At 41.8% G+C, this 14,184-nt stretch overlaps 1 protein-coding gene across 2 annotated transcripts in view; it reads left to right on the top strand.

Annotated features, from left to right (window-relative positions):
• Positions 1 to 14,184, top strand: part of SNX9 (sorting nexin 9) — a 69,338-nt gene that overhangs the window by 40,055 nt on the left and 15,099 nt on the right. For both annotated transcript variants that reach the window (XM_070417410.1, XM_070417409.1), the window contains 5 exons: positions 1,005 to 1,155; positions 6,024 to 6,108; positions 8,175 to 8,300; positions 8,407 to 8,524; positions 13,669 to 13,799. In XM_070417410.1, the coding sequence (XP_070273511.1) occupies positions 1,005 to 1,155; positions 6,024 to 6,108; positions 8,175 to 8,300; positions 8,407 to 8,524; positions 13,669 to 13,799 (611 nt within the window). The remainder of the gene's footprint in view (positions 1 to 1,004; positions 1,156 to 6,023; positions 6,109 to 8,174; positions 8,301 to 8,406; positions 8,525 to 13,668; positions 13,800 to 14,184) is intronic.

Here is a 14,184-nt window from a genome sequence, read left to right as displayed (position 1 = left end):
GTGCAGTTCTTAGTAACGGGGCACGGCCCCAGGAAACTTGGCCCAGATCCTTCCAATACTTTCTGTTCTTCTCTGTTTTGGCATTTGCCTCTTCGTTGTGGCACTCTTAAGGCAGAGATGCCAGGGCCATTTCCTGCCTAATAGCAAAAGGACATGCCAGGCCCCCAGAGGTGGGAGACAGGCAGACCGTGGTGAGGAAGGGAGCAGGAGAGCTGGCAGCACCTTACCTGGCACACAGACTATTGCTGTGAGGCTGCTAGTGCTGGTTGTACTCCTGTCTCTCGTTTTTCTCTTTCCTTTCTCCGCCATCCCCACCCTGTTTCTTTCCATCTTTCTCCCCTCATCACAATTCTCTCACCTTTATTGTTACTAGTGATAATTTCTTTTAAGAGCTTTATTATACCTTTTGTCCTCCTCAGTCGTAGATAGATAAATAGATAGGTACATAGATAGATATAGAGATAGAGTTCAGAGAGGGAGAGGGAAAGAGATATAGAAACGTCAATGATGAGAGAATCATTGATCAGCTGCATGCCCCCTGCTGGGGACCAAGCCCACAACCCAGGCATGTGCCCTGACTGGGAATCAAACCATGACCTCCTTGTTCACAAGTCAACACTCAACCACTGAGCCACACTGGCCAGACCTCCCCAATCTTCTTGACTTTAAGGGTGTTTGATCTGCTTATTTGCGAGTTTATAACGCTAGATTTATCAACGTATGGGCCTCTAGAAGACCTTTCCTTGTGTACCATGTAGCATTTTTATAGTAACTTCATATTAATGTGACAGTCCTCTTGAAGCTAAAAGGCAGACTCTACACTTCAAGCCTTATGACTGACTACGGAGCCTATATTCTTCATGTCTACTTCATACTCCTATAGTACACCCTTTTCTCCTTTTTTTTTAATTGGTCAACTGAGTTGGTAATTTTTATCCTAAAATTAAATCATTCCCTTTTTATTTTGTTTTTCTTCACTGACCATCTTTGGTGCCCACCCCTAGCAACTGGTGACGATGATGACTGGGATGAAGACTGGGACGACCCCAAGTCAACATCTCCCTACTTCAAGGACTCAGAGGCGGCCGAAGCAGGAGGTGGTCAGCGCGGAAACAGTCGTCCTGGCTCCTCGTCCATGAAGCTGCCACTTAACAAGTAGGTTTAAAGGGAGTCAAGGCACAGGAACTCTGTAGGAATAGACACAAGATACAAAGAAGCCTTTTCTCTTCTCAGTGATTTACAAAGTTTTGTAATTTGCTCACTTTTATTTGGATCTTAGCTTGGTAGCTTGTTTTAATACTAGAGGCCCAGTGCACAAAATTCATGCACTGGGGAGGGGAAACCTTAGCCTGGATTGCGAGAGGGCGCAGGCCAGGCCGAGGGACCCCAGCGGTGCACAATCGGGGCTGGGAGGGACTGCAGGAGGGCTCCAGGGCGTGTCTGGTCAGTCCCAATTGGCCGGACCCCAGCAGCAAGCTAACCTATTGGTCAGAGCATCTGCCCCCTGGTGGTCAGTGCACGTCATAGTAACTGGTTGACCGATCAACTGTCTGCCCCCTGGTGGTCAGTGCATGTCATAGCTAGCAGTTGAGTGGCCTTAGCATATCATTAGCATATTATGCTTTGATTGGTTGAATGGAAGACCAACACTTAACATATTAGCCTTTTATTATATAGGATTTTTTTTTCATTTTAAAGGAAATATTTGTCCTATTTAATGATCTGCAAACACTGTTTTTACCTTTATCAACTCCAGGATGTATTAAAGTTTCCTTACTGATGTCACAGGAAAACCAAAACTAACTCTCTTTAAATGTTTTATTATTTATTGATCGCTTACCGAATTGCCAGGCATTGTGCAAGCGGTTTGTATACATTCTCATGAGACCCTCATATCCCTTGTGGTACATGTAAACTCTGTTCTGTGGGGAAAACTGAAGCCCAGAGAGGTTAAGTAACTGCCCAGACTCACACAGGATTCCAGTCCAGTCCCTCAGTCTCCTAAGTACATGCTCTAGACTACAGTGCTTAAGGTGATTAATATTGTTTTCACCTAGCTTTCTCTTAGATTAAAAAAAAAAAGTTTTGAGCAGTACTTGTAGATGCACTGTTTAACAGGAAAGCATGTGGTAAATATGGATGAGCACTATAGCATTGTTTGGTAGAGAGTTCTGGATAGTCTGTAGTTCACGCCGTGTAGCTTGAAGGAGATATAATTTATGACTTCCATACAAATCTTCCAGTGCTCTTTCTTACAGCAATTATGTTTAAAATAGTTTTATTTTCTAAAATTACTGATACTGTTTCTCGGTGTTCCAAGTCCATGATTCCAAGCAGATACCAAGGAACATTAACCTGTGTCTGGAAAAATATTGTCAACATAATGTTTGATATCTGTATCTAGTTATCAGGTTCCAGTTCTAGATCTACACACATGTGCATACCTTTAATAAGCCCTACAAGTCCCCTTAGTATATTTAATGAGCATCAGTGATTAAATGTCATCTTTTAGCTACCCACTTTTCCTACCTCTCCGTCTAGTTTCTTCTTCTTTTTTTTTTTTTAAATTAAATCTTTATTGTTCAGATTATTACATTTGTTCCTCTTTTTTCCCCCCATAACTCCCCTCCTTCCAGCTCCCACCCCACCTTCTGCCCTCACTCCCCACCCACTGTGTTCATCCATAGGTGCACGATTTTTGTCCAGTCTCTTCCCGCATCTCCCACACCCCTTTTCCCCCCAAGAATAGTCAGTCCATTCCCTTTCTATGTCCCTGATTCTATTATAATCACCAGTTCATTCTGTACATCAGGTTATTTATTCACTTGATTCTTAGATTCATTTGTTGATAGATGCATATTTGTTGTTCATAGTTTGTATCTTTACCTTTTTCTTCTTCTTCCTCTTCTTAAAGGATACCTTTCAGCATTTCATATAATACTGGTTTGGTGGTGATGAACTCCTTTAGCTTTTCCTTATCTGTGAAGCTCTTTATCTGACCTTCAATTCTGAATGATAGCTTTGCTGGATAAAGTAATCTTGGTTGTAGGTTCTTGCTATTCATCACTTTGAATATTTCTTGCCACTCCCTTCTGGCCTGCAAAGTTTCTGTTGAGAAATCAGCTGACAGTCATATGGGTATTCCCTTGTAAGTAACTGAGTTTCTTTCTCTTGCTGCTTTTAAGATTCTCTCTTTGTCTTTTGCTCTTGGCATTTTAATTATGATGTGTCTTGGTATGGTCCTCTTTGGATTCCTTTTGTTTGGGATTCTCTGCGCTTCCTGGACTTGGAAGTCCATTTCTTTCACCAGGTGGGGGAAGTTTTCTGTCATTATTTCTTCAAATATGTTTTCAATATCTTGCTCTCTCTCATCTTCTGGTACCCCTATAATTCTGATGTTGGTACGTTTGAAGCTGTCCCAAAGGCTCCTTACACTGTCTTCGTATTTTTGGATTCTTTTTTCATTTTGCTTTTCCGGTTGGGTGTTTCTCGTTTCTTCGCATTTCAAATCTTTGACTTGATTCTTGTGCTCCTCTGGTTTGCTGTTGGGAGTCTGTATAATATTCTTTATTTCAGTCAGTGTATGCTTACTTTCTAGATGGTCCTTTATCACACCATCGAGGGTCTCATTAGATTTCCTGTACATCTCATCAAGTTTATCGACAGACTCTAGAAGCCTCTTGAGAGACCTCAAAAGTGTGGTTCTGAACTCAATATCCTCCCTTGATAGTTTTGTCCTGTTTCTTTGTCTCCGCATTTTTTAGGCTTTCTTGGTACACCCCCTAGTGGTCTTTGTGCACAGTCTTGTTGTAGTTAAGCCTTGATTGTTATAGTTAATACTAGAGGGATTTGACCTCCAGGCCGACTGGCTGTGATAATCAGCTGTGTTTGCAGTGGAAGAACTTGTGTCCTCTAGGGAGGTGCTAATCTAGCCTTTGCCTGAGGCTATCCGGCAAATGCCTCTGTGCGGGGCTTGGGCGGGGCGGGTCCCACGGGATCAACAGGGCGGAGGAGGGAGCAGTTATGGCTGCTCTCAATCCGTCCCCAGGGCCTCTACCTCTCTGTCCCAACAACAGCTGCAAACCTCGGAGGGACCGAAGCCAGACAGTCCTGCTTCTCCCGTTTGAGTCTGGGTCCCTAGAGACTCACCCGCCCGGATCTGGAGCTCTGAGTCTGAGGCTCCCTCCGGATTGAAACAGACAACCTCGCCCTCAGCCACCAGCCCACGCCGCGCGCACTCCGCACCTTAGTATTTTACTTCAGCACTGCGCCTCCTCTGATTCTCGGTTCCTCCTAGTTGTAGAACTTCCATTCAGCCAGCCTTCCTGTGGTTCTGGATGATATCCGTTCCGTCTTTTAGTTGTATTTTTGAAGTGGTTGTTCGAGGCAGCAAAATCCGGCGTTAAACTATGCCGCCATCTTGGTTTCAATATGAAGCTTTCTAGTTTCTTCTATTATGTATTTTCATGCTCAGTTGCTTGTATAATAAAATTAGTCATTTGTTATTGATGGTATCCTGTTTCTTAGAGTCAAATTTGAAGTTTTCAGTATGGTCAGTAGAGATGTTTATTACCCGCCGCTGTTCTTTAAACCTGAACACAGAGTATATTTAAAAACCATTTCAGTAGAATGTATCTCTTTGTCCCAGTTTGAAAATGAGGAAGTAGAGACTGCGTCACATGACTAGCCAAGTTTTCTGCCAGGTTTTTGTGGTTAGAAAGTGAGGTTGTGGCTGGTGCCCAGGCCCGTGGCTCCACTGCCCTGTGCTTTCTTTCCACTGCTCCTGCTGGCTCTCTAATATGCTGTATGATATTAGAGAAGTTGGAAGGTCTGGTTGAGCCTCAGTCGCCTAATCTCTAAAGTGAAGGGGTTGACTTTAAGAATTTCCTGCTCTAAAATTTCATTCCATTTTGAAACCAAATTAAAGCAGTTCTAATTTGCATCTGCAAAAATTTCTAAAACCCAAACTAATCTTGTCTTTTTTATTTTTATTTTTAAATGTATTTTATTGATTTTTTACAGAGAGGAAGGGAGAGAGATAGAGAGTTAGAAACATCGATGAGAGAGAAACACCGATCAGCTGCCTCCTGCACACTGCCCACTGGGGATGTGCCCGCAACCAAGGTACATGCCCTTGACCGGAATCGAACCTGGGACCTTTCAGTCCGCAGGCCGACGCTCTATCCACTGAGCCAAACCGGTTATGGCTCTTGTCTTTTTTAGAAGTAGCACTTTGGATGGCTCTGCATGTATTCCAGCTATTCTCCAATTTTAGAAATTTGCTTTGGATTTAGATTTGATTTCTGGAAGTAACCAATTTTATTATGTTTTAGGTCTCTATTAAGAAGACTGGTTTTCTTTTTTTAATTGTTTTATTGCTTAAAGTATTACAGAGTATTACATATGTGTCCTTTTTCCCCCCGCCCTTGACAATCCCCCGGCCTCACCTCCCCCCAGTGTCTTGTGTCCATTGGTTATGCTCATATGCACGCATACATGGTTTTCTTTTGTGTTGCAAAAACTGGTTCTTTTGTCTATTCCCAAAGGAAATAGCACAAGCGCTCATGGACGGTGGCAGCTTCTTTGGGATAATTGTGGCTTCCCTGAGGAGGGAGTATGTGGAAAGGCAGCTTTAATCTGGATCTAGAAATGCTGTGTGTGGCCATTACCCCGTTGGTATGCTCGGTAGCATCTCCTCCTGTGACGTGGGGGACATTTTTCTGGTGTGCCCTTCACTCTGTGGGGTGATAGAGTGTTTCAGGTCCAGTTAGGCAAATGGAGTGCCATAAATATCACACCTTCTGGAGTCAAACTGTTCTCTTACCAGATAAAGCTTAATTAAATGACTAATTGGCCGTCACACAATCTGATTAATTTAGGTTTCATTTACCATAGTTTCCAAGTCCTAGTACATCTGCGAGACAGACAAGGTTAAAGTTGTCGTATTAAGTAAATGTGGATGAGAGCCGTATAATTCTTTTAAGAAAGTCATAAGACTCACCAACATTTGTCTTCATGATTAGATTTCCGGGATTTGCAAAACCTGGGATGGAACAGTATTTGTTGACTAAGCAACTAGCAAAACCCAAAGAGAAAATTCCTATCATTGTAAGTTTGTTCATTTTTGTTTGTTTGCTGTGTTTCTAATTAAGCTCTCTTATATGCCTTAAAGCTAAGAGGATTATTAGTTATTTGGAAAGTTTCTAAACACATTTAATGCTGTAAATAACTGATAGTATGTGCTAGTATTTTTAAAGTACTAAAGATAATTAGCATAAATTAATGCCTGTCATTATATTGTTTAGATATTTTTTACATTTACCTTTCAGATTTAGTAATTGAACCAACAACACCCTTTAATATATATATTTTTAATAATTCTTTGTCGGTATGGTGTCTTGAAGTATCTTTTACATGCTATTTTTCTACCAGCCCTACCTATTTTTCTAATAAACCCAATTCAAATATTTAGGTTTCTGCCTGGCAAAGTCCATGCATGTTATCAGAATAAAGCGTCTTTTCCACTAAGTTGATATAATTAGTCTTTCTTCCAGTAAACCTGCTCTCAGGTCATAATAAGGAGCTGGCAAATAAAAGCTGGGAGTAATGACACCATTAAGAATATCTGTCTTATAATAACTTGATTATTACATCACATGCACTGGCTCTTTAGTTTCACCCAAACATTGATTGCTGATAGATTTTTCTGTCAAAGCATTATATAGCTGATATTCCCAGATAAAATTCTGGAAAAGAGAACTGTGGCTACCTTCCTACCCTATTGACTTACCCCTGTAACTATGAGATGGGGGAACCTTGAGTGTAATCGCCATTACACTCAAACAAGGAGGAGGAAACATCTGGTCTTATTCTGTAATCTCCATGAAACTTGATAAAATTGCAAGAATGATGCTGGACTTATTTTATTACTTGCTCTTACATCTTTGAAACCTAGAAACCTCCAGAGAGAAGGGATATGACCAAGACCCCTTTTTTCCTTCTTCCCTCAAAGCAAATTTGGGGTAATTATCTTCTGAGCTATTCTAAGACAGATATTCTTAATGTCGTCATTAGATTAAAAGTTATTTTTCTTTTTTTTCTTCAGACCTTTTGTAAATACTGAACATGTATCATTGTTTTTGTTGTTGTTTTTTTCATTAAATTTAAAACTCCACACAGTTAAGAGCCTGTGGCCCTGCCCTTGGATTCGCAAAGGGGACTTTGTCACAAGAGTGGCAGTGGTGGAATAGAGCTGAAGGACCCCAGCATATGTACCAAAAGTCTTAGGTAGAACTGGCCGTGTGCCCTGCAGGCGCACTGCCTGTGTGGGCTTCTTGTATGGAAAAGGAGGCCCAGGACAGCCATTCGTCTTCAGGAAACTGAAAGTAGAGACCTGGTTCTTTGCTTTTAGGGCACAGTAACCATCCCCGCTGATACGACGGGACCCATGTGTAGTGAGCAGTAGTCGGTCAGAATTGATCTCGGTGCTGTGATTGTGGCAAGTTCCCCAGAGGCTCCTCTTAGAGATCCCTGCTCTGCAGCTCTAGGGGTTTTCTGGACCAGGACTCCCACTTGGGGAGTCAGAGTGACTTGTCGTCAGAGATCTTCTCTCTAGTCCCTTATTAAATTCTCTGGACCCCAGTCATCATCCTGACCTAATAGCCTCTGACTTGCATCCCCACCCCACTTTTTCTTCCTTCCACCCTTAAAAAGAAATAGGACAGGGTATACAGAAAATGAGAAAGTTTGATGGGAATTCGACATTTTTCAGACATACAAGGCTGTAATTTTTATTTCACAAACTATCAACCCATGAGAGAAGAGAACTTTTTTAAAACTAGCCCTTTATACATATAACTAAGACAGCTGGACCAGAGAGAGAAAAATTGTGTTCCGCCCAGCGTTCCCAGAGGGAGGGACACAGGCCTCTCCCGCGTGGCCTGGAGTGCCCGGATGAGGAGCCTCCGGAGGAGGAACAGAAGCATTTGCTGGCGAGTGTGTTCTTCAAATAGAGCCTCAACAGGAACAGAGAACGTTTATGGAACCCTCAAACAAGGGCAGGAGCCACCCTCCAAAGGACTTCCAGCCCTAAAGAGAACCTTTGATGACTTACATCAATTTTATTTGTGAGTTTTCCTTGTAATGAAGTTCACTCTCCCTGAAACGTTGTGTAGGTTGGAGATTATGGCCCGATGTGGGTTTATCCTACCTCTACCTTTGACTGTGTGGTAGCAGATCCCAAGAAAGGCTCCAAGATGTATGGGCTGAAGAGCTACATTGAATATCAGCTAACGCCCACTGTAAGTATCCGAGTTATCAAAAGCTTGTCACCAGTTAGAATTGGCTTTTTTCTTCATTTCCTGTAATTGGCATGGTAACTTTTCTCCTCTTTCCCTTATTTTGTAGAATACTAATCGATCTGTAAACCACAGGTATAAGCACTTTGACTGGTTATATGAACGTCTCCTGGTTAAGTTTGGATCAGCCATTCCAATTCCTTCTCTTCCAGACAAGCAAGTCACAGGTGAGTGTGTGTGGCGCTGAACTCAGGATGACAAGTAAAAAGACTCCAGTTTTTAGAGTTTCCCATTTTTAGAGTTTCTGATGTAAATCAGTAATGGCATTTTCCATCCTCTAGAGGAGCCAGTTGTAGGAGTTTGGAAACAGTAGCTGCATACACTATACATACTGCGCATGTACTTGGAAGTTACCTAAGCACCTAACAAGAAAGGCTCATAAAATTTTCTCTCAGAGTTCTTGTAGACATATCCTGAATTCTGGCAAAGTTGTTGTGTCTTTATTGCTACACCCTTTCTTATAAAATAAGTACATGAATGTTAAAATGATACCTGAGAAATGAGCCAGTAGCCTGAAGTAGAAATGCAAATCTGTGACCCCGTGGTGTGAGCACTTCCTGCAGCCCAGATGTGTTGTTTGCATTAGAGGTGTGTAGACATCGGAGCTAGAAGCCACAGAGCTTCCAGCTGTTAGGCAGGGAGCTGCCAGTTATCGAGGTGACTGTTCATAGTGAAATGTTCTTATTTATCGCTGAGAAGCCCTCAGCTTTTTCTTACTTATTTAAGGTGTCATTTTCCCCACTTTCCCTGCCCCAAGTAATCTGGTCAGGAATCTGCGTGCTCCCAGAGCCCCTAATAACGTGCTGGCGGAAAGGATTTCTGTGTCTGTTTTGAAACTGTCATTGATTTTTTTTTATCTTCTAGTATAAAACCTGAAAAATTAGTACTCAGGACTCGTTATGTTTTCCTTAGAATAAAAGTTTGTAAAGAAGCTGAGCTTTACTAAAGATTGGAAAGAGTTTTAGTATGTAGGTAGGAACTTTTCCAACAAATGGAACTAGTAAGTATAGAAAGGAAAGGATCAAAGATGAGAGCACGGCTTAAAGGTCCGAGGTAGAGAGCCTCTGAGAGAAGGGATGGCATCAGCAGGCTAACCTCAACCCAGAGAGCAGAACGTGGAGTCTGCAAAGAAGGCTCCTTTCCCGGATGTCAGAGAAGACCGGACAGGGTTCAATCCTCACCCCGTGGAGTTGAGATAAATAGTTTAGAGAGGAACTGAGAATCCTACCCAGCCAAATGCAGAGCGGCTCAGGGCACTTCAGTGCTGTAGTGAAGTGTATCCCTCCATCCCGGGGTCTCTGTGCCCAGACACGTCGCCGTGCTGTCTTAGTTCAGAAACGCCGAGCACACCCTGCCCAGCATTGGAATCGGAATCATTCCAAAGCTCGCTGTTTAACATTATGAGATGTGGACCAACTAATCTTAGTTACAATTAGGAACCTTAGGATAAGAAGTTTGTTCTCCTTCAAACGTTACCTTGTACTTTGTTTTCTGTTTCTCTGAAGTTTTTTGAGGAGATGGACACGTTTTTAAAAAGTTGTTTTGATTTTGATTTTTTTTTTTAAATTTTGAAAAATTTCAAATTATCACAGCAGAATGGGGAGTGGGGCTGGGGCTGCATTGCCAGGCCCATAAACCAGGTCATCATTCGGGGACCCTGAGCAGCCCCTTGCGGGGCGGGGCACAGTCCACTGGAAGCCATGTCAGGTAGCCACGCTGGTGTGCATTGCTGCCTCCTTCCACTCAGAGGGGTCGCTGTACCCCTAGTTCTGTGCCCGGTTCACAGTTCACTAGTCCTCCTTTTGTTATCCTATCGCTTTAAATCACAGCTTGCTTTTTAAAATTTTAGATTTCTTTCCATGAAAACTTCAGTCTGCCTGTCTCCATATTTTCCAATTGCAGTTCGTTTCCTGAATGTTTACTCTCCTTTATCAACTTGACTGGCCCAATATGTGAAATAAGTGGACTGAGTTATTTTAGGGCTGAGGAATTTTCAGATCACTTAGGTTTTAATACATTGTTTAGTCTAAATCAGATAACTCTGCTATTTTAAAGCATCGTGGAGTCATGGTTCTGTTCCCATATTAAGGTTTGTATGGGTTTTTTTAAAGAAAAGTTCAGGCCCGAAGCCAGGGAGATGTCATAGAAAAGCAGAAAGCAACGCCGTCGTGTGCAGAGAGCTGAGCTTTGGTTCACTGCCTGGGAGACGTGCCGAGGAAACTGCACAGCACAGAAGCCACTGTCTCTCTCCCTCCTCTTGCTTGCCTCCTGCCCCGATGCCACAAGATCATTACTGTGTCAACAAACTCCCCTTTCACTTCAGTCTGGAGGACAGAATAGGAATGCCAGCACGTGATGTCACCGCATTTCTGTGGACTTGCTGAGCTGTCCCTGAAAAACCTACAGCTACCATTTTTCATTTGTTCATAGATTTGGGGTTTTGTGAAATAATATTGAATGAATCTGGCTTTACTCCTGGGTGCAAAACTGGTATGTTCACATGCTTAGTGAAAACCTAAGCAAGGTTATTAAAAATGGGAAAGGGGGAATCCCCCCCCCTTTTTTTTTTCTAAATTCTCTGAAACCTGCTATAAAAATCTTACCATGCACAAAATAACACCTGAAATTATTTGGAAATAAACCAGCTATGTCAGAAATTTTCCGGAAGAATGAGAATCAATCAGTGCGTAGGCTGTGAACTGTTGGTGTAATTCACTTGGTCATCCTGGGGAAGTCGGTATAACTGAGGTCTATGCTGATTCATCGGGTCTTTTTCTGTCCCCCCTTATATCCGACAAATGAGGCTGTTTCTGCACAGCCTAAGCTATGTGGTACTGGATCTCTACTCCTAGCAAGTGCAGAATCTGAAGTGCTTTCATCTACAGGTGCTGTCCAGACCATGACACAAACACACACACACACACACACACACACACACACACACACCATAGATGATGAATTGCTTCTCATTTGCTGCTTTCAAATTTTTCTTTTGTCTTTCAGCAGTTTGAGTCTGCTATATCTTGGTGTGGATTCTTTATATTTGTCCTATATGGGGTTTGTTGGGCTTCTTGGAAGTGTACATTGACGTTTTCCATCAAATTTGGGGAATTTTCCCACATTATTTCTTCAGATATTTTTTTCTTCTTTCTCTTCTCCTTTGGGTTCTCCCATCATGAGAATGTTGGTCTGCTTGATGTTTTCTGAGGCTCTGTTCATTTTACATTAGTTGTATTTCTCTCTGTTCTTCAGATTAAATAACTTCTGTTTATTTATATTCAGATTCACTCATTTTTTTGCCATCTTGAATCTACTGTTAAAACCTTACAGTGAATTTTTAATTTCAGTTATTGTATTTTCAACTTCAAAATTTGTGATTCTTTTTTTGTAATTTCTGTCTTCTTAAGAATCTCTATTTGTTGATTCCTTGTCATACTTTTCTTTAATTGTTTTTAACATGGCTTCCGTTAGTTCTTTGAACATATTTGTAGAAGCTTCTTCGTTGTTTTGGTTTTGTTGTGAAATCAGCATCTGGGAACACTTAGAGACATTTTCTCTTGACTACTTTTTTCCTCATATGGCCCATGCCTTGCTGTTTCTTTGAAATCTCTCAATTTTTTGTTAAAGACTGAAATTTTGGAGAATATATTTTAACAATTCTAGATTATGATTTTTCTCTCTGAAAGTTGTTGTTTCTGCTTTGGTTTGTTTGTTTGATTGGTGGATTTACAAGTAACTTGCCTAGGCTAAATCTCTGAAATCTGTCTCTCCTGCAGCTCGGTTTTATTTTATTTTTTAGGTATGGCTTCCTAGGGTTCACCAGTGTCTATGTGTTTGGTGGTGAGCCTGCCTCAGGCCATTGAGCGTCTGCCCTCTGCCAAGGGACCTGTGAGTGAGTAGGGGAGCAAATTCAAAGCTCAGGTCCTTTTCAAGTTAGCCCTGGTTTTTCCATTTTGGAGGGCCCCTTTTGTGACTCCTTCCCGTGTGTGTAGCCTCAGGTTGGCTAGGAGGGCATGCCTGGCCTGGCCCCCAGCAAGTCTCCCCTGTTTCTGCCCTCGGCCTCGCCTGGAAAGTCTTGGCTCAACCTCGTAACCTTGGCTAGTGGAGCGGTTGACCTCCCTGTTCACAGCCTCTGGATTGTCACTGCCCCACCACTGAGCATGGGCATCTCCCACGCTCCAGACCCTGCTCCATCCTGGCAGACGCCCCATGTCGGCCAAGCAGAGATGGGAGGGTGGGGGCAGCAGGGGAGACAGGAGCAGCCACAAGCCAGACGCCACAGGTTTCTACTGTTTTTGCCTGAAGTATGGCAGTTTTGCAAACAGACATTTCTCAGATGGCTGTTGGCCTTCGGTGGATTTCCAGAGCCTGATTGTTTTGCTTGTGTGGGTTTATAGTTATTTGGGGGGACTGGGTTAGCTGATTGCCTTGCTTGACTGTAGCTGGAATTTCCATTGCCGGAAGCCTTTTAACTGATAGTGGTTTTGTTTGATAGGCTTATAAAAATGGCAGCTTTCATTATTCATGGAAAAATTGCTTTTTCTATTTTCAGTTTAAATAACTTAAAAAATAATATGGGGGGGGGGGGGGGAAGCTACAGTCCTGAGTTACTTTGCATAAGTACTAAACTTAAATTTGTATATCTAAGATTATACTGCATTTGGTCACATTTTTATAAATAGAGAAATTTCATATACTTTTATAAGAATTACTTAATAAATTCAACAATATTACCTCTTTCTTGTCAATAGGACTTAATATGGCCACATATTACTTTATAAGAAAGAGGTTTTTCATATTGAAATAAGATTTCTTTAAATTTTTAAAATACGTTCGGAACCTTGAGGAAAATAGCACTTTGAAGTTATAATATTCTTATCACAATTAAAAGGCTTGTTGACTTGTTACATTATAATTTCATTCTTATAAACTAAAAAGTCTATTGTATCATTCCTGTGGGTCTTTGGGCATTCAATATGTTACTTTTTTTTATTTTTCTTTATATTATTTTTTGTGAATCCTCACCTGAAGATATTTTTCCACTGATTTTTAGAGCAAGTGAAAGGGAAGGAAAGAGAGAGAAACATTGATGTGAAAAAGACACATCAATCGGTTGCCTCCCACACAAGCCCCAACCAGGGCCAGGGATCAAGCCTGCATCTGAGGTATGTGCTAGGGCTGTTGCCCGTTTTTAGGTTAGTGAAAAATCACCATGGTTTACCTTTTACTAATAACTTTCCACCAAGTAGCCATTAGCTGAATAAACAGCTTTTCGACAAAGTGGTACATCGTCTCGGTGCATTCCTTGCAGGTCGCTTTGAAGAAGAATTTATCAAAATGCGCATGGAGAGACTTCAGGCATGGATGACCAGGATGTGTCGGCATCCGGTAATTTCAGAAAGCGAGGTTTTCCAGCAGTTTCTAAATTTCCGGGATGAAAAGGTATTTGATAATTGTCACATTCACATCAATTTTATGTCTGAAAGGAGTTAAAATTATGTCAGTTGGATGGTTATTTCTGATTTTCTCTACGAAGACAATAGGGATAGAAACCTAAATTCAAGCGATAGGAAATTAGTCACAAAGTCTGAAGGAACTGCCGGGATGGTTTTCCATGTGGAGAACAGATTGGCCCGGAGCAGATGGGGCAAAGGACGGCGAGGGTGAGGAATGGTTCCTAAATGCTAAAAATAAGACCCCACACCATGCAGGATATTACCAGCATGAAGTGAGGGAAACAGAGGGAATGATTTTTTTTTTTATGGTCAGGTCAATTTTTAAAAAATTGATATTAGAAAGGAAGGGAGAGACAATCACTAAAAACTGT

This window comes from Myotis yumanensis, unplaced genomic scaffold (genome assembly GCF_028538775.1).
Source record: "Myotis yumanensis isolate MYYU_CA2020_CCGP unplaced genomic scaffold, mMyoYum1.0.hap1 SCAF_6, whole genome shotgun sequence".
Lineage (NCBI taxonomy): Eukaryota > Metazoa > Chordata > Mammalia > Chiroptera > Vespertilionidae > Myotis > Myotis yumanensis.
This window is presented reverse-complemented; position numbering and strand designations above follow the sequence as displayed.